We start from the raw sequence: 21,654 nt of genomic DNA, 5'->3' as shown, positions 1-21,654 counted from the left end.
CTTGGGGTGGTGGTGGGGGGTGTTTAACAGCCAAGAATCCATAGTTATTTCTGTGAGTCTTCTATAGGCCAAGAGATCTGACTGACCTCATACACTCGAACTTGATATGACTGGATTTATCAACATATTCTTTAAGTAGAAGTTTTAACTTAACACTCTACAGGGTTTACATCTGTAAGATCACTTTAGACACATTTTAGGGTTTCCCAGTACATTAAGAGTGGTTAAAGTAAGACATTAGGAATAGTAAATGAGGTTTTAGAAGTTCCAATTCATTATATGTCAAGCAAAAGATGACACAGTTACAGGATATTCCCTCTTAACTCATGAGTCACAATACTAAGAATCTGTGTGCTCGTCATACTAAACACTAAACTCTCACAGTCTCAAGCAAATAAAGGTAAATGGAGCATACCTTTATTTAGATTATATGCTTTAATATACCCTGTAATAAACCAATTATTCAAGTCTGTTCAGAAGAGTGCCCATTTTAACTACTGATTTTGGACAGGTCTGATACAGAAAAAATCTAATAGAAAGTACTAAGAAAAACATACAAAATGAGGCAATGATCATTTATTTAATTTTATGATATTACATACTGTTGATTAAAGTTCTGGTTCTCTAGGAAAAAGTCTTGAAAGAGAAGCATACTACCAAAGCTAAACAAGAGGGAAAGGCACATCTAGGAACTGTAGCCACAAGTCAATTCATCAGAAACTGTAACAGGTAAAATTGCTCTATTCATACTCATGAAGGTATCTACGGCACAAGGAAATTGCATCACATACCTCTGCACATAGAGAGCAGATTATTTAGGTACCAGATTATTTTCTTTCATTAGGGATACAAGTACTCTCACATATAATGCTCAGTAAATCATGGCTTCCTATTGTTAAAGACTTAAACATACCAAAAACCAGTAATTTTCCATAGCAATCTAAAAGGAAAACGAGCCACTAGAATTTCCATGATTGATTAGTATCAATACACTTATCAATGCATATCTGAACATAAAACAGAGAGAGGGTTCTAGTTTGATCTGGTTAATTACAGTAAATAACAACATCTATTCTTTCCAGATTAAAAAAAAATAAAATAAAAAAGGGGAAAGTAACATACAGTATTCTCAGTGCCACTTCTGATAGTGATGTATCTATCCAACTTTTTGAAAGATGCAAGCAGTTGATATCTTTTTTTCTCTGAATAAATAAGTTTGAAATACCAGTTATACACTAAAACTGTATAGAAAGTAAAACTTGCCTGATTATTTCAAGCCTGCTATGCTGCAGTGCCAGAACTAAGATATTGAAACAAAAGCATGTATTTCATTCTCAAAGGAAGTTTAACCTAGCAGTGCTGTCATACACCCACAAGCTGATTTTGCGCAAATAGTCCTTACTTCCTCCTATCACTTTCCAGGAATCTACATTAAGAAACTTCATTATCTATACAAGGTATTATTTTCATGTGATTTTCCCAGCTACTGCTTTTCTTCGCTTGTATTCAGCAACACAAAACTATCTGGTAAAAGTACTTCCAAGAAACTTCATTGTTTTTCATGTTTGCCTTTATACTGTACCTTCCCTTTGCATAAGTTGCCTCATATTTTAGAGTGTATTTTTCGTGATTGCGCTTAACAGACCCCGTAAACTCTACAAAAAGCACGTTATTTACTTGTAGTCAGTGGCATGAGATGCACAGTCAAATAAAATGTAAAGAGTTATGTAGGTCTCAACCCTGAAACAGGATACGATGAGGATTTATTTCAAATCAGAAATATAATCCATTTCTTTGTTATAACATATAAAAAAGAGACAAAAAAGAGCGACAAATAGTTCCAGCTTCTGTAGGAAAGTAAACAGGATGCACACCAAAGATGTGTCAATCACCTGCAACCTTTTCCTCATAACTGGAGAGTATAACTAAAGACTATATGGTAATCTGCAGCACGTTTTTCCAAGAACACATCAGTGTTCTAATCTTAGAACAGTTTCTCACAAATTGTACATTAAAAGCTTTTAATCACTACTATAAAAAAATACAAAGAGTAAATTAAATTTAGTAATTAAGGTACATGATTTATAATCCACAAAAGAACCTTTTCCATTAATTCACAGCCTAAGTGCTTAGCAATATTTAAATATACTCAAAAATTTAATATTCAGTGTACTCTTCCATATAAATAGAAAAGAAAATGGTACAACTGTCTTTAAATTAAAATACTCTATTAAAAAGCTCTCTCTAATACAAAAAAGAAATACAAAAAACTGACACAAACAGGAATCAATGAGGTAATTTGGTTCTAGGTTACAAGGCAACAACTGCTATTTCACTGAAAATAAATCTTGCAGTAAATAACACTGACTCCACTTTTCCAAAAAGTGCAAAAGAGTCTTCTAGTTAAAAGCATGGCTATGCATCTTCCAATTACATCTCTTCCGCATTATTACAGACGTACCACTGACATTACTTCCAACGTTTGTATTTCTTAGAGTTTCCTCTCCTCTTTCACCAAACCTGTAATAGCTGTTCAGTACTACAGATCATTTACTGTACTATGAGACACTCTTGTGGTACATTAAGGAATCAAGTGATGAGCAAATCGTAAACAAAGAAAGATTCAAACTGAGAAAGCATCTACTGCAAGCAAGCTTTAAGAATATTCACCATTTTAGAATATTTTATTAAAAAGTAAGCAGGAGAGATCTGCTCATTCTGCAGCATTCATTCTCACTAAAATGCTATTCTATCTGACGCACTATTTAACAGAAACTAAACAACAGAAATGCTGGAATTGCAAGTGAATTTTTATCTTTGTAGGCTGAAGAACATAATACAATGTCACACTATAAAAAATTAGTGTAATTTCATATTATCTTATGTTCAAAAAGGTATGTATTTCTGCATTAAAAATAGATATTTGATAACCCAATGTATCTATCTAAGTTGGTATATCAGAAAAATACACTCTGAATATACTTTTAGGCTAAATATTAAAAGACTTCCCGATCAGGATACATTTAAACCTCTGTCCAGAAAGCTTCTCGTTCCTCCAGCAATTCAGGCAAACAAAATCTGTATAATTAAATACAAAGCTGAATTCCTACTCCTCAGAGTCTGTGCTACAGTTCTATCAGACAGAAGATGATGTAGCTTCTATTACAGAGATTCCGCATAATTAATCTAGTATGCAGATTTGGTTACTTCACACATCTTTTATGAAGAAAAATATAATTTATCATATGAGAACCATAATAGGAATATTTCTTTGCTATCTGGTCACACATCTTCGTATTAGCCACAATTTTTTTAAATGCTGCAAAAGACAAAAAGGGAAAAACAAGTCTGTTTTGCACCAGCTGGAGTCTTTTCCACATTGGTTAGTTAACATCTCTAAATGCTGTAGAATAGGATTTTATCCCTCTCTTCCTGTTACATTCATGTACACATAATAGTTGACTACCTAGTCACTAGACCTTGAGGACTTTTAAGGAATTAGTCTAATCTTAGATCCATAAAAACTATTTAGTAGTTCTACTAGTAAACAGTAACAATGTATTCATTCTATTTGACCTGAATATCATTATATGTAAATGTGGCTCCTGCAGCAGAATCATAATCTGATTAAATCTATATGACCTCTTTCCCACATTCCCCTTCTCCAGACTGAATAAAAGTATTACCCTGAGTAAACAGAAAACTCAAGCTGGTGATCAAAGAATAAGCAAGCCTTAGATTTGAACACTGGAGTGTCGTAAGTACCAAAAGCTATATAGACAGTCCAGAACAATCACCAAGAGTGGTACAAATTAACCACTTTTGTTATTATTTTTAAGAAAGTTAAGCATAACACAATTTACTTTTCATTCTAAAGCCAAACATGAGTTCTAGTAAAATGAATCACATTATTTTATGGACAAATCAAAGGCACATTAGCTCCTTCACACAAGGAATGCTTTGTCCTTAATTTCTCTTACTCTTTTCACACAGACTTATTTCTGCCACTGCAGTTTCAAGAAGGCTTTTATTTAGTCCCAAATATGCTTCATACTTTGAGTTTTCATCTGTACTCGCAGGTTCTCAGCAACAGAAACCTGGAGATCAGAACTGTCTACTTCCAATGTATATGAGTATCCTGTTCTCAAAAACCTGTTTTTGTTTAAGTGGTTGAGATTCTTTCTATTTATTATAAAGCATGCACCTGCACAGCTCAGCTTACCTCGACATTTATGCCCACTTGATCATTACCTCTTCCTTATTCCGCTGAATAAGGAAGAATCCCAGGTACATTCTGAGAGTCAACTGCTAGCAGCAAATGGATTCCTATCTTCCCCTTTTTAAAGTTTGAACAAGTCCATTTATCACTACTGCTTCTCTTTTACAGAGCATTAAAATAGCAATTCAGTTCATGCTACTAGGTCAGTACTGAAAATAAACTTTCTCTTTTGGTTTTTTGCAGTTAAGATGATCTAACGTGGTTTATTTTCGCTACATATATCCACATTTGTTTCTTTTCGCAGCAATATTATAGATCTGCTGAACTACACATGCCAAGATTTTTCCTGCAATATGCAACCATGCCTTGAATCCCAGTTTCTCTTCATGAATTCCAGCTATAGCTACCTTCCATTTTGTCAGCTTTGGTAGCAGTTTTTATTCAAACAATCTTGCTGAACACCGATTTGCTTTTTCCATCCTCCCACTGTTTCAAATAGATGACCCAGTATTTCTCAAGATCTTACACTGAAATGTCAGCAACAAAAAACAACATTCTGTTTCACATATATCAAGTACATTGCAGCCAAATTTTAAGTGCCACAAGACATTACACCGCACAGTCTATGAACTGCAAAGATAAGCAGTCACCCTAAGCAGGCTCTTTCTAGCTTGTTACCCTTACCAGCTATGCATATGCATTTACAATTCTAGAAAAAGGCATTTCTGTATCAAAGGACAAGTCAGATTGCACAGCAGGAAACATTTAGTCTTTACAACAGTTAAGCTGAGTAATAGAGCAGATGAAATTTTTCAGTTTCACTACTCAAGTGATGTTAAAGGTGAGGCTGTAGAAGAACTATCCTGTGAGGTAAAAAGCAGAGTTCCACTAACTTGTAGAAAAAGGAAAAGCGGAGCAGCAAAGCCATAAAACAGAAATATGACGTTGTTAAAAGCTACAGGATATGCTGTCCCATGCCTTCATGCTCTTAAATTTAAATGACATTGAAAGCAACAAACTGATCCAGAAGAAGAATGTACCTGAAAACACTACAACTATTTCACTGTAAATATTTAACTATTGTTCCAGCCAAAAACAACAACACTGCAAAGACATCCTGCCCTATTAGGAAAGTTTTGAGAATGTGGAACTAGATTATATCCTACAGATTATATCCTATTTTGTTAAAGCTGTGATTTAGCCCTCAAAAAAATCCTACAATTTCAGATCAAATAAATTTTCTCAATACTTACATGACCTTCAGAACATGATTGCTCCCTATGGGGCATACATCATCAACAGAACATTTACAAAAGTACTTCATGGTGATGTTTATTTTATAAAATATACTGAAAGAGCCCTGTTAAAATATCTGTCAGCAAACTATCATGGCAAGATATTTAGAGACCAGAAAAATCTATTTAAAATTAGGAAATTGTATGAAAAATTTATCATATTGAGATCATGCAGAGAACAGCAGCCCACAATAGAAGCCTGTTTCACAAAAGTTTGTATGAAGTACTCAACTTACTGCTTTTTTTTAATTAAGATTTCACTTCAATTAAGAAAATAAATTACGTATTAGATAAGGCCAGGTCATACTTACACAAAGTCAGTAGATAACGAAGAGTATGTAATGTTAATAGGTAAGGAAAGAAAATGTCTATAGCCACTTTTTACATATGAATAACTTTTCCAGCTGAACCAGATCAAATGCAAACAGAACGAAAGGCTCTGCCACATATAATACTGCTCAAGTCTGCATGGCATACCAGTACCCAAGTACTGTCTAACAGCTGCCTAATTGGACATCACTGCTCCATTAACACATAATCTTCTTGGGATTTTTTTTTTTTTTTGCTTTTCAAAATGAATTGTCCTTGAAATGAATTTCCTCTGAAACAAGCCATTCATTGAAAAATTAAATGATAGATTTTCTAAAGGACAAAAACTAGTGCTCATGGAAATTAAAATGCTAATAATTTTCATCAACAGTGACTTTGAAGGTTTGCCAAATAAGGTTTGTTAGACATTTCTTGCATGTAAATTATTTTTCTCAGTTCACAGTGAAAAAAGGCTACAATAAAAGCAGCACTGTAATGAAGATTTTATTGCACTCAAATATAGTGTTACCTTCAGTCAGATATAAATGCTTGCAACATTAGATTAGAAATTCATCAAAAGCACTTAGTGCATAAACATGTAGCAAAACTAAATAGGAGGTAAAAACCCATGACAGTAAGTTTCTACCAGGTATATAGAGTTTTATACCTCCTGTGTGATACAAACAGTAGCAAATAAATTCATACAGAATCCTCACCATACAGTAACAATTACATTTAAGTTCTTAAAGTGACTGTTCTCCATTAAATAAACAAAATTATTAGACTGAGCAGGGGCACTGTGATGACTTTCCTTCACTTGTATTTTAAGTTCCAACCCTGTTTTTCTATTCGGTTGATATTTATAGTTTAGGCTTTATGAAATTGAGTAGAGTTTTTTTGGTCTCTGGATACATGAAAATAGTATCTATCTCCTCTAAGATCTTACTCATTCACACTGTGGAAACATTTTCTAGTAGAAATCAACAAAGGGACACTTATTGCTTCTAAAACATGAAGCCTTCAAAGGCTTTTCCTACCACAATGTTGGGAAATGGGAGTGGAGTGCTTTTGTTACCCTGAATATACTGTCGTATTTTCATCAAACATGAAATGACTGCAGACTGATACTGTATGTTGTGTAGAAATCAACTATTAAAAAAAAATAAAAGAATCAACTCTTTGCAAGAAAAAAGTAAAGCTGAACTAAAGGAACTACTCGGTCCAGGCACTCCACTGAGGAGAAAAGGCAAGCACTCAATCTGGTTTGGAGCTGACAGGAAATAACAGTCTGTGTGTAGAAGGTAAGAAACAGTCATTTAATAACAGCACATGCTACGATGCTGTCAGAAAGCAAAAAAAACGTAAAATAAATTAAAATTAAGATATAGTTAATACTGTGCTTAGGTAGATGTTTACAAATGCTGTAACAAACTCTTCAATAGTGTATTTTCACTATCTGACAAAGTATTTCCTAACTGAAAATACAAATTAAAGTACCCTATCTAATAAAAGTTTTTCTAATCCTATTTACAATATCTACTGACACACTGACTTGTCGCTGTTGAGCAGCTAGCAGAGTAAGGAAGTCAGTTCTCAGTAGCAAGAAGGAAAAGGTCTTTATTGTTTTGATTTCATCATATATATAGAGTTTTCAAAGGTCACCCAGATTGGTCAGTCAAAAACTTCCCCCTAGGCCTGACTGGCCAGGTCTGCACCGTCCAAGTCTTGGGACACTGTTTTTAATAACATCCAAACCTTATCTTTATTTATAAAACACAAAAGGATTTCTCATGGGAAAGCGCTGTGCTAGCCACACTGACTTCTTTTCTACAGTCCTACCAGAAGAATAATCTGATGTTACTCATGATTCTGACATAATTAGATTAGAACACTGATGACACAGTCGTTCAATAATTAATTCAAGGGAGCTTTCATCCTAAGAATTTGTCAAAGAAAGAGATAAATGTGGAAAACATGCCACAATTTTAGCTTCAAAAATAATCAAACTAAAAAACAAATGCTACTGTCAGGCTATTTAATCACTGCTATGCTAATATTTTTTTCAGGTTTTCTGTTTTCTGTTTGCCACACATTCATGGAGTTACCTGGACATCAAAGTCAGGTTTCAGGAGTTATTCACATCCAGCTTCTTTAAATACATTTAACAGTCTGAACAACTGAATGTATCTCCTTTCCATGACAGGACATCAGAAAAGTTTGTATGAGGTGTACAAATAAATGAAGTCAATTAATTTTCCCTAAATTGGGTCTGTTTTGCTGTGACAGTAATTGGTAAGTGATCTCCCTGTTTTTAATTCAACACACAAGCTTTTCCATTTTATCAGAGAGCGGTTGGGTGGGCACCTGGCCACCCTATTTGCTAAGAACAGAAACAACTAATACAGTTACTACCAAAGCAACACTAAATATACCATCCACTCCCTCCAAGTGAAGATGACACACTTAAGTTGCAAGATACCGCTGACATTTCAATGCTTTGGTTGCTGTTCTTAGCAAATGCTCATAACTTACTCCTGCCTTCTTCAGAAAGAAACCTTTTTTCCCTATTTCCTTTTATAGACACAAATCTTTATGAGCAATTCTGCTTTCAGGATAGTTAGGATACTGAACTGCAGCCAAACAAATGCATAGCAGGCTTTGCTACTACTTGTGCACAGTTATATTAAAAGGTAATTGAGGTTACTCAGTGCTCTACTATAGAAGAAGTTACTAAACTATATTATTGGCAGTCTTACAGGTTTGTAATAATGAGATTCTACAGGAAGTACAGTTTGGAGCTACCTCTGATAAGTCTTCTCCAGAGGAGGAAAATACAAGGATAGTGGGCTCCATCTAATCTTTGAGATGGATGATGACATGTTCTCTTGCTTATGAAAGGTATGCTGTGCCATGTTAAATACAACACTAAGCTGATTTATATTGCTAATTTGATCTTCTTGCTAGCATTTACTCTTTTTCCTGGTTTAAAATATTTGAGACTTAGTTGGCACTATAGCACCTTAAGTTTTGATTTTTCTTACAGAGTATACAGGAGAGAAAAAAAAATTAGAGAGAACTATATTGACCTTTTCAAGACAAGTGCCAACAGAGATAGTACTCCCACAGAAGTGCTTTATTCCTGAATAATCAAGTCTGGCAGGAGCTCTGGTGTGATGGGATCAGACACTGCCATTTCCAATAAGATTAGGATGAAAATCTGTCCTAGTTGATAAGGAAAAAAAAATAGAGAGAGATCCTGCAATCTTTCTCTCTCGAGTTTACTAGATCAGTTCCCTTTGATATCTGGAAAAGAAAGAAGAGAACATTTCTAATTTCTTCATGCCATCTCCCATTAGCTGTAGTTATCTGCATATTGCGAAAAATAATGAAGAATTTACAAGTGATTTCTTGTATTCTTGATGTGCAATTTCTAATCCTCATTTGGACTGTAACACTTTAAACGTAAGAGTCTTTGGATCAAATCAAATCAACTTATTGGCAGGATATTTATAAATACAGCACATGAATTATAAAGCATGTATTTCATGAAAGTAGTAGCTTTCTTATATTTTGCATATATGAGATGCCCGAACTGTCATTCTGGATTGAAATGCTTCAAGATTTCTTTTTTGGTTAGAGGCTGTTTTCCTGTGTACACTATACAACTTCCTAAGTCTTGGAATCACCTTGGCAAACCACTTCAAGGACCCAAAGGATTACTGTAAGCAGTATATAGCTAGCTCTCTCTTGTTACCCTGAATGCATATCCCACATTATGCCTAACCACTACAGTCTCACTACATTAGTTACACTTAATCACAGACTTCAGCAACTTACTGCTATAATCTTCTCCACTCCAGTACTCTTCAAAGTATCTCCACAAACCAATAATTTTTGCATATTAAGATTTACCTTATTTCAGTATTGTAAGTCTTAAACATAGTAGTCTGAAGTTACTCCAAGCAACCTGGTACTCATATAAATGATTAAAAAGCAAGAACTGCAATAAGAGATGTTCCTAGGAAAGACATTATGCCAGCCTTACCACTTATTATAATCCATTCTCCTCACTGTGCAAAAGAGAAAGTTCCTTCCTACAAATACAACATTTCCTATTTATTTTGGACCATTTATCCCAGATTTTTTCTAATGTTCTTAGAATCCGGTGAACTTTGGAAGTTGTCTCCAAGTGGTCCCACCAATTCCTTAGCTAACTTCATTTCCAAAAAATCAAATACACATTTCAAAAATGGCTGAAGGATCCTTTTCAAGAAATTCTAGATTCAAAATGAGTATGTGAAGAACATCCTGTTTACATATATCTAGATACATGTAATTAGTTTTCCCATTATCTTCACACTTCCACATTTTTAATGCTAATGTTTTTCTTGCAATACTGTCTTGAACTTTCCTATCAAGTCACATGGAGTTTTTTTACCCCATAGTTTTAGCTGCTGGCAATTTTTCTGTATTACAATACAAAGTTTATTCAAATCTTGGATATAGCTAAATCTCCCACTTTATTATCACAAAAATTTCAGCTTCTCTAATCTTAACATTTTCTCATCATGTACACCATGTAATCCAAGAGCTAATAATACAACATATTATTACTAGGAGGAATTTCCATTCACAAGATTTTGCACAGGAGGTTTCTTTAATCCCACAAGATTTTTGTGATTCTGCAGCTCATGCTATCTTTTATGCAAAGTGTCACTCCCCTGCCTGTACATCTAATAATTCCAGCAAAGTTAGCAGCATGTTAGCATCACAGGCCAGTGATTATTCTTCCATCAGGATTCCAGTGCATTACAAATCAGTTGTCATTCAATAATGAGCATTTGTGTTTGTTCATCTTATCTCTTAAGGATTAGGATAATATAAAAGTACATGTAAGGGTTGCTCCAGCTCTGCTTTTCAGTATTTCACATATCAATTAACTTTAAGTCATATATTCAACTAAATGTTTTCCAAAAATTATAATAAGAGGTTCCTTTGATACCTTTGTTGCCAGAATTCTTTCTATTTCTTTCTCTTTCATGCATCTTCTAACCACCCTTCATACCAATCCTTCTCTTTGCCTTCAAAACATATCAGATAACCAAAGATTATTCATGGAAACCATTCACGCTCATCACCTTATTTTCGGAACTTGTCAATTACTTTTCTTTCCCCTGAGGCAGTGAGTAGTCATGGAGCTGTCAGAGGCACACAAAACCAACTCCACTCAAGTAACCAACTCACAAACAAAACCTAACGGCCCAAACAAACCCACAAGGGTAACCATGATGACAATTCAACGACATTCCACAGGTTATGGGTTGCTTGTACCTGTCAGTGATATTGCCACGACATGGACAAGAACAATGACCCAAAGCATGCACTAGTGCACTGATACACATGGAGCACCCTCGCTCAGGCTTTTATGACAAAGGAGTTGCTTTGCCATTACACCCTTGACTAAATTCCAAGTCAATGAAAAAAAAATTACATTTCATCTTCAGTAATTTGCTACACGAATACCATCAACAACTGATGTTTTGATACTTCTCAGTGTTCATCTCAAGGTTTTATTTTTATAAAACACGTTGCTTTTGCAAAATGATTCAACTTTTGAAAAATGACAAAACCAGCTTTATAACACACAAAAGAAGAGAAAACACCCAATATCACCCACAGTCTATGTGGACTTTTGATTATCACCATCACCCAGCAGCACAGTGAAAACATTTCCTCCAGAAAAGTACCAAGACTGCTGCCAGCAGCAAGTCAGAGAAGTGGTTATTTCCCTCAACTCCCCTTCTCAGAGAGATACTTCCCTCCTCTCAGGGAGACGTATCTGGAATACTTTGTATGGGTTTCCCCACTTAAAGAAAAACAGAGGTATTTTGGGGTAAGTACAGCAGAAAATCATCAAGATGGTTAGAGGGCTGAAACATAATAATACAGACAGAAAAGTTGAAAGAGATGTCAGTCTTGAGATGGATAATAAAAGACAAGGGAACACTTACTTTGTCTCAAATGACCTGACAGAAGGCTGGAAATAAGAGGGAACCCAAGTTCTTGGAGGTGTACAACAAGCAAGAGGAAATAGGCCCACATTTCATGTCTCTGAAATGTCTCCTCAACAAAGGCTTCCTACAGTCTGAAGCTAGGCCCTCTTTTACTTTTTTATTCTTGCAGTAGTATTTCTTTCATACTTCCATAACATCTTCAGTTTTTCAACTGCTTCAATGCCCCTTCAGAATCCTCATCATTTGTAACTCGTATACAAACATCTGCTGAATCTTCAAATCTATTCTATACTGTTCTGTATTCCTTTTTCTAGCAAAAATTCCTCAGTGGATTATTTACATGGATATAAGACTTCCTTTTCTAGATCAACACTGATATACTTCTGGCATAATAGCTGGCAAAATGCTCCAACTGAATATTTGAGTACATCAATCTGATTTTACTTAATCAGAATAAAAATCACTTAAAGCATCATTGAACATTCTGATCCCCACTTCCTCAACTAGATATCTCTTCTTATGCAATGATTTTAATGAAAAGAGTGCATAAGCAGACCCTTCAACAGAGTGGAAACCAGCTCATTCTTTGCATGCCATCATTTGTCTACAGAATCATTTTTAATTTCTCATCTTTCTGGTTTTAGAGACAAAGCTTTAGAAATAATCAAGGACTTCCAAATTTGAATGTAGTGAATAGGTCACTGATTCTACTTTAGAGAGCCTGGTGTTAAATCTCCTCAAGACTATGAAGAAAGCTGTATGTCTCCAATTTCTTTGGTAAGTTTTGTTATAATCAGTAAGTTATGTATAAACTACAAAGAAGTATCCCTTCTCTCCATGGTCATGAGAACAAAAGCAGGTGCTTTGCTGTCCTCTGTTGTGGAATTCATGCTGTCAACACGAGACCCAGAAATCTGGTCCTGCTTACTAACATACTTAAGCATTCATGAAAAGTTCTGTAAACCACTCACTTGAACAAAGATGAAATTTAGTTCCATGTTGCCCTTTAAACACCTACCTGCTGTTCTAAATAAAATCTTCAGTGTCTCCACTTCCTTAAAAAAATTAAGATGATGGCACACTTATATCACCCATGTGTTGAGAGAGATTTCAAAACTTAGAAATGAAAAAGATTAAGCAGTAAGCCTCACCTGTAAAAAAGAACTAAATTTGTCCCTGCAGACCACAGTCTTTAAATTGCTACACACACACACACATTTGGTATAACAGTATGCTTCACTGACTTTCCAACTGTAGATCCAGTAACTCTCTTCTATTAGGTTTTGTCAAAACAATGTATTCAGTCCATAGAGTTAAATATTGCGGGATGTTAATCTTGTTAACTCTAATGTTCTTGCTGTCTGTGGAGACTCACAATCCTCTTCTGAGCCATTAACATGTTTGGCCTGAACATCATCTTGTCTCCCAAATTTTACTGTTTAATTACACATAGGAAACTATTTCCTCCAGTGGCTTTTAAAATATCCAACCTATTAATTCATGGAACATTCTTGGGAATTCTTCTAACATTATAAAGGCACCATAATTAGCTTCTAGACTTATTTTAATAGATTCAAGCAAACATGTCTATGGTCTGTGAGGTTTTCTTGCCTTTTAATCTTTGTACAACATTCTTAATATTATTAAGTATCAGCAGTAATAAACTATAATACTTAAATCAGTAGAAACACTGCTAGAGCATAAAAATCATGCTTTGACAAAAGTGCAATAAAGTTCTTCCTTATAGTAAAAAAAAAAATGGATAATACACACCAAAGCATACTCAAAAAAAACAGAAGTTTGAAAATGACATGCCACTCTATTAATAAAAATGTCAAACTAAATTTTTTTAACCAAAATAAAAATACAATAACCCCTGCTTAATTTGCAAAGAAATTAACCATTACAGCCCTTTGGCTGTTCCAAAGTACTACATGTCTGACACCAAAAGAGAAGGGGGAGAAAAAAGTAGTAACAGGCATTTTATTTTTGGGACAGAATAACCTAAACTATTACAAAGATGACTTACTTCCAAGGAAGGGAGAAAAGTTTTAAAGCCAGGAATACTTCAAAATATTTTGTTCCTTCAGTGCTTGAAAAGCTGAAGAAGCTAAGCAAATATCAAAGGAGGTCTATGTTCCTACAGGCTTATCAGGGAAAAAAAAAATCACTGGAAGGCTATAATCTTCATGGATCAAATACACATCAACTATCATATCCATTCTGAAGGCAGACACATGGCCTTCTGGGCTCAAGATTAGATTTTAGTAATTTATGAAGGTACTCTGATAAAATTTTATAATTTTTTTTTTTAACATGATGAATAGAAGTCCGATTTATCCAGAAGCATTTCCTGGGATTTTTTCAGGGAGGTTTTTCTACAGGTCACACAAGTTTTGTCATGCTTAAGTAAAATAGTTCAATATTACTGCTTTAAGCAGTCTAGGATTTTCAGACTTTTTCTTCATACATGCTACTTAGAAACAAGAACATTACTGTTATATTCTGAGGGGTTTTTTCATATATTTATTTAAGTCCCAAGAATTTTAAATCTCCAAAAGCTGAAAAACCCATCAACTACTTACCCCTTTTTTGACAGCAAAACGTAAGTTCCAATTTGCAAAGCATGTCAGCATTCTCATACTTGTCCTCTTCTGCCTTAACCCAAAAACAGGATTCTGTCATCTCCTGAGGCCTGATCTACAAGCAAGAAACAAAACAAAATTTTATTAATTATTTTGATACTGTACAGAGACTGTGCTCTGTAGATTCTAAAGGACATTTAAAATTTAAGAGCTCTGTAAAACAGATGAACATTTAGTATATAACTCATCTTCAGAGTTGTTAATATATTTCTCATTATAAGGGTTATTATTTTCAGTAAGTGATTTTGGACAAACTGATTCTAGCAATGCAGACAACACACTCTGTTATCCAGGATCTAAACAGAGCAAGTTAGTTTTGGTCTAGATTTAAAACTTGGGCAAACTTCAAATAATCTCTGAACACAGCTGGTTTAACTAGATATTAAGTACCTTACTTTTCAGAATTTATTTGATTACTTCATTAATTGTGAAAATCTCTTTACTGACTTATTTAGGTCTAAATAGTTATAGTTTCCAAACTCAGCAGATTGGTATTACTTGAACTTGTCACAATGGAGAAGGAAAAAAAAAACCAAAAAACCAAAACCAACCAAACCACAAACTGAGTCTTTATTTTGTCAGCCATTAAATTTATGTATGTACATCTATACTACGGACAAATGGAGAGATCTGCACTGCTTCTTTCAAGTCCAGGCTAGATAGGTGCAAGGCACTTGTTTGGAAACTGTATAGCTATCAGCAGAGTGCAGTGATTGGTCCAATATAAAGAGTCTGCTAAAAAACAAGGCATAATAGGACCCAGGAAGCATAGGAAGCATGCTGCTATCAAGGCTGTTTTATTCTAGACCAGAACTGACTTTTCCAGGCATCTCATAAAGTCAACAGATACTTGCCCAGATGATTCATGAGTCAATGAAACACACTTTTCAGAAAACAATGAAAAACTAAAGACAGAAAGCATTCATCTCTTACATAATTTTAATTAATTTATCAATTGCTTAGCTAGTCTTACTCCTGACAATCTATTTACCCTAAGTTCAATGTCAGATTTTACATCAAGTATTTATCATTAATCAACACTACCTTAGACCAGTTGAGTCTTTTCATGGTAACCTCAGGTTTGAATTCTTTTTTAGGCTTCATTCCAAACGGCAAAGCACATGAAGGCGGGGACCACTGCATTCCAGGCAGGCCTGGTGGAGGCGGTGGTGGAGGAGCACCACCAAAACCCAGAGGAGCTCCCAAGCTACCCAGAGGTGGTGGAGGAGGAGGGGGAGGCGGCGGTGGTGGAATTGCTCCGTTAGAAGGCAGCGGTGGAGGAGGAGGGGGCGGAAATTGATGTGGTCCTGAACCTTCCAGTGGAACGACAGATGCATCTCCACGAGTTGATGGCAGAAAACCAGGTAGCAGAGAGCCATACTGATAAGGAAAATATTCTTACTCAGTTTCACGGTTTTATCAACAAAATGCTATAAAAATCACAGTTTATACATTAAATCAGAAAGCCAGTTGAAAGTCAATGCCATTTTTCTTGTATAGAACAGCCAAACAAGAATGAGAAACAAACCCAACTTGCATTTGATTTCATGATCAGAAGTGTCAATATTTGAAGCAGACATTCAGATCTGGGGGATGCACACCAAAAATGACAAACTGAAATGGTGTTTGCACTTGTTGTATTTCACTGACCTATCAGACCAAGAAGTGTCTGACAGGTATCTCAATGAGATCCAGATTACCATGGTTTAGCTCAAATTAAAAAAGAAGTAACATCCTAGTCTCTGTTCTTACCCTACACATTACAGAGAAACATTCCAAGTACATAATAGCAGAATCTGGAGAGATAAATAATTCTGTTGGAAAAATGTTATCTTCCAATATAGGAGCATTCTCATTCTACAGAACTGAAAATATGAAGCAATAACAAAAAAATATCCTTCCAAAAAATAAAGCTTCCGTACACACCAGCTTCTTATTCCATATAGAAACGACATCTATCATGTATCAAAATAGGATTAGGACTTCAGCAAGTCTAAAAAAATTATTTCTACTATTTGAAGAACTTTTGTCATGGGCCTGCAAAACTAAATAAGGAGGTATCTGAAAAAAACAACAAAAGAATAAATAAGAAATATTTATCTACTGGTGATAGCACAAATTACCTTTTCAACTAACAATGAGCTGAAACAGTCCCTTTTCTTTTTAGAAAATGAAGGGAAATAGAATAAGCAAAAGATTTAAAATTTCTGAAAGGAAACAGCTGAATATCAATAAATATAAATAAATGCATACACAACAGCATGATAATGTTTTGAATTTGTGAACATAAGCATTGTTTACACTGAAAAGTAGACACTGAACAATTAGGCTCTGGAAATGAAAGAAAGACATCAACACATACCAAATGCAAGAAGAGAAAAAAGGAATGAGACCAGGGGAAAAATAATCATTAGAGGTAGAAGTCGACATGCTAAGTAGCAACTGATGCCATATAGAAGCCAAAGTTTCCTCTTTAGACAGATTTAAAAGTATTAAGTTGCAGTAATCAATTACCTGACATTTACAATACTTTTTATGTATCCCATTAACAATAGCGGGATAATTCATGGTATGAAAATTAGTGAGGATAATCATAGGTTATGTTCTCTGTCTGCATGTAAAAAAAATTCTATTTAATGCAGTGAATAACGGAAAAAGTAAAACAGGGAGAAAACCAATTTCACTTAAAAAAATTATTTAAGTATGTTTTCAAGATACACACAGAAAAACTTTCTTAATAATGATATGCCACTCTTACTATATTTGGTTTTGTAGAATGCAACGATTCCTGTAATTGCTTTGTTAAATGTTTGACTTTGACATTAACAGTTAATTTTGACCAGAAACATGACTTAGAATGACATTTCTAAATAGACCAAGGCAGAGTTAAATTAATTTTCCTCACTAAGAAAATTAAAGAAGCCAATAAATATTAAAAAACCCCTCAGAAGTATTAAAATAAAACCCTATAAGCATGTCTTTCTGATGCTGTCTTTCTTTAGCCATTTTTAGACTGTGCTTCTTATTCCACGAATTATGACACAAAAAAAAAAATCACCTGGTCACACAGTCAGAACAGATTCAAGAGCTGAAGCAGTTACAAGTTAACTCAAGTATTACTCTCAAAAATCTGCACTATTCCTATCACACTTTAAAATATCTATTTATGCTTTAAAATTGAAAAATTATCAGGAAATGTTCTTATCCAGCCACAGGTTATTTCTGTCACTGCTGGATATCCATGGTAAGGCCTCAGTATAGCAAACAGCATAATGAGCAATTTCCTGTGGAGGGATAAAGATCACAATGATGAATGCTAATCTAAAAGCATAAGACTTATTACCCTATGTGGTTAATTACTTTGGAAATGTATGACTCTGAAAGCAAAACCCAAATGAAACCTAAGAAACTAGTTTAATTAACAGAGCTCAGGCATAAAAGGATCATCTGGGAACCCACAGCTAATTAATGTCACATTACAATTATTTGTATAAAACAGAAATAAAGGAAACTAACATTCAACAGTAATCGATAATGAAGATTCTTTGAAAAAACCCTCAACTGCACTATCAGAATCCAAAGAAGATGCAAAAGGAAGTCCCTTTTCAAAAACATTATTTCATACATTCATTTATACTCTCTTTTACCCGTGATTTAAAAGCTTGTAATTCTGTTTCAAGTTCATTGATTCTCTCCTCTTTTTTTTGCAGTAGGGCCTGGGTCTCCTGATGAATTACAAAATCTTTTTCAAACTATGAAAAAAGAAAAAAAGGAAAAAAAAGACAATTGTTGCTGCCAGTCAGTACTGCATCACTTCTTCAAATTCCAACTTTTCTTTTTGTGCTTGTTAAAACTCACGTAATAACAATATTAAGAACATATAAGTGCTATTCTAACTTCCATGTGTCTGCTAAATGGATGAACTATCTCTATCACCACCACAGGTCTTTACTATATGAAATAGCATAAAGTATTAATGTATTTTAAGTTAACATTACACAGCGTAGCTTAAAAGCCATGGATGTACAGTAATATAGTCAGTAGATAAAAAGGAGTAAATTTTTATTCTCTCACTGTTTATCTTGTTATAGAAACTGATAACTGTTGGAATAAAGTATTCAGCTGGTTTTTGGCAGAGCTGTATGTGAAAACTTCAATAGTAGAAAGACTTTCAATTAAGGTTAGCTACTTTATACCACTTTGCTTTCTAGTACACAAGGAACATCCAAATTCCCACTTCAACACAAAACTACCAGTAATTTGAAGTTAAAAATTATGCTACATTCAGTTACACCATTCATTAATCTATTAAGTAATCCCATGTCCATCTAATGATCACATCATGTAAAAATTACTTACTTTTCTGGAAAGTTCAGAAGCCCTCTCTTCACATTCTTCTAATCTTGCTTTATCTACACAAACATCTTGAAAAAAAAAATCAACAAGCACACTTACACATATGTGGGGAACACAAGATTCTTAATTCCATATACCATTTCATATAAGCAAGTATGATGCTGTAATCTTTTCCAAACATAGTACTTACCTAGTAAGTGGCTGAAATTTATATCTAATCTCTTACGATACGTGAAATCTGGGTCTGTTCCACTTCGATGTAACACTATCTGTGACACACACTCTTCAATTAATTTGAAATACTGTGAACTAAAGACAAAGATGAGCTATTTTACAGCATATTTATTTATCAATCTATACATAAAATCTTGTCTATGAACAAAGTAAGGTCAAAAGCTTCAGGCTGATTTCTTTCCATAGAAAAGTAGGTGCAAACCCCAGAAGTCTCAAAGGAAAATTGTGTCTGGCAGTTTATTACATAAAAATGGTTTACAAAAAGCCTGAAAAAACAGTGGACCTAAAAATAAATAATTCTTGTATTATAAAATCTATGTCTCACCCCCTATGGAAATACGAAGTAAAGACCACCTCCTGCTTCCTCTCAGTAAAAAGATTCTTCCTTCAGCTTGATTACACTAGTTTTGTGAGTTTTGTAAGCACGAGTACATTGCAGCCCTGCTTCAGTACGACGAATGAAAAACACCTTGTTCTAAAATGCCAGGGGGTATGACAGCTGGGTCACTTGCCCAGAACATGCAAGCTGTGAATTCAAACCCTTTCAGATGGAAGAAGTTGAGCACAGATGTACCCATAGCAGGCAAGCACCCCTAACCTTTAAACGTACATCTGTGCTAGACCTTGCCCGAAATGCAAGGTTATGCAGAACACTGTGCAGAAAACAGACGGCCCCTGTTCAGTTCAGACCTCATTCCTCCAGTGTTTCTTCAAAGACAACACAAGCAGATTTTTGGAAGGAAAGTATTTGTCAGCTTCAAACACTTAAAATTTTATTAACTGTTTCCCTGTAATTTATCTGATGAATTTTCCAAGAGACACAAACATGTCTACACAGACCTATAATGTATACTGAAAATATTCAATTCCAACCCAAAAGTTACTCTAAATTAAGCACACATTCAGATTTCTGTATAAAGTGCACTTCTTTGCGTACTTGGTTTTGTCCTTTGACTTGAATACACCACAATTATAATGCTACGACCATAGTTTATAAATGATTAAGACATCTTTGCTCATCACTTACACTTGCAATCAATAAGGCTCAACTCCTAATAAGAATAGTTTTCTACATTTAAAAAATAAAATTATATACTAATCAGAAAAGACAAACACATATAGATTGCATTATTGATTCAAAATTGATACTTTTAAACATGAGCTCACAAATTGCAATCTACACAGAAAGAATAAAATCTACCATTAAATTTATGGAAGAACTATTCTATTAATAACTGAATAATAAAATAAAATCCATTATTAATATTTACCACAGCATTAAACATACCGGATGAAAGGATCATTTCTTATCAGTACAAGATGTTGGAGAATAGAAAGAAAATATCCTTCAGCACTGGTGTCTTTAACTGTATTCCACAGCATGTTGTAAACATCATTTACTTCAGTAAAAGTGTTAAGGAAAATAATAACAAAGAACAAAATATTTTAGTCAAATGGAGACTGATAACTTCTTTAAACAGAAATTATAGAAGAAAATATCCATTATATGCTTTATTTTGGTCATGTTTGTCTTGCTGATATCATGGAATAATTTATGCTGGAATAGACATCTAAGATCAAGTCCAACTATTAGCCAAGCACTGCCAAGTCCATCTTTCAGCCACTACATGCCACATGTACACCTCTTTTAAATATCTCCAGGGATGGGAACTCCATCACTTCCCTGGACAGCCTATTCCAGGGCTTGACAACTCTAAGAAATTTTTCCTATTATCCAATCTAAACCTCACGTGGCGCACCTTGAGGTCCTTTCCTCTCATTCAGTCACTTAATTTCTACTTGGGAGAAGTGACTGGCACCTACCTCACTATAACCTCCTTTCAGGTAGTCACTGAGAGCAATGAGGCCACCCTGAGCGTCCTTTTCCAGAATAAACAACCCCAACTTCCTCAGCTGCTCCTCACAGAACTTGTGCTCCAGACCCTTCCCCAGCTGTATTGTCCTTCTCTGGACATGTTCCAGCACCTCCATGCCCTTCTTGTGGGTGAAGGGCCCACTGAGCACAGAATTTGAGATGCAGCCTCACCAGTGCCCAGTACAGGGAAATGATTGGTGCCCTGCTCCTGCTGGCCACACTATTGCTGATACAAGCAAAGATCATGTTTGCCCTCAAAAGGATATTCTAGTTCAGATCTAATATCTTCTAAACGATGAGAGAATTCAATCATGTCTTCTTCTTTATGCTCATTGAACACTTTCAGCTGAATATCTAGCGCTTCATTCTTTATACATTGTAGTTGCTGCAAAGAAGAAACAGTAGAAAGGCTTGCAAAATTAGCTTTCCATCTGTAAATAAACCTTATTTTTTTAATAAATTAAGTACATTTATGTTATTTAAGTTTAAAATTACAAGAACATGAGTTAAATTAAATAATCAAAAGGTAAATATGACTTCAGGCTGGCTTAAAAGTTTTGCACAACAGTCTGCCACATGTTCTTAAAGTCATAAAATGCTGAGCAATCAGAATAAAGTTCAGAGAGCACATTTCACCTTTTCATTTCTAAGTCTGACTCTCATATCTGATTGCTCTTTCCCAAATTTAATAAAATGCCTTTGAGAA

General features: G+C 34.7%; 1 protein-coding gene across 5 annotated transcripts in view; it reads right to left on the bottom strand.

Moving 5' to 3' along the window:
- The window catches only part of DIAPH3 (diaphanous related formin 3), a 203,797-nt gene that overhangs the window by 139,685 nt on the left and 42,458 nt on the right, over positions 1-21,654 (bottom strand). For 3 of the 5 annotated variants that reach the window (XM_085058778.1, XM_085058787.1, XM_085058796.1), the window contains 7 exons: positions 21,215-21,333; positions 20,361-20,477; positions 19,029-19,147; positions 18,842-18,906; positions 18,130-18,234; positions 15,527-15,862; positions 14,423-14,537 (listed from right to left, as the gene is read on the bottom strand). In XM_085058778.1, coding sequence (XP_084914904.1) covers positions 14,423-14,537; positions 15,527-15,862; positions 18,130-18,234; positions 18,842-18,906; positions 19,029-19,147; positions 20,361-20,477; positions 21,215-21,333 — 976 coding nt within the window. The remainder of the gene's footprint in view (positions 1-14,422; positions 14,538-15,526; positions 15,863-18,129; positions 18,235-18,841; positions 18,907-19,028; positions 19,148-20,360; positions 20,478-21,214; positions 21,334-21,654) is intronic. The other 2 variants (XM_085058806.1, XM_085058812.1) reach the window with 1 other exon arrangement.

The sequence above is a fragment of the Lichenostomus cassidix genome, chromosome 1, assembly GCF_008360975.1.
Source record: "Lichenostomus cassidix isolate B80296 chromosome 1, HeHo_3.0, whole genome shotgun sequence".
Classification (NCBI taxonomy): Eukaryota; Metazoa; Chordata; class Aves; order Passeriformes; family Meliphagidae; genus Lichenostomus; species Lichenostomus cassidix.
Note: the sequence above shows the minus strand (reverse complement) of the source record. Positions and strands in the feature narration are given on the sequence as shown.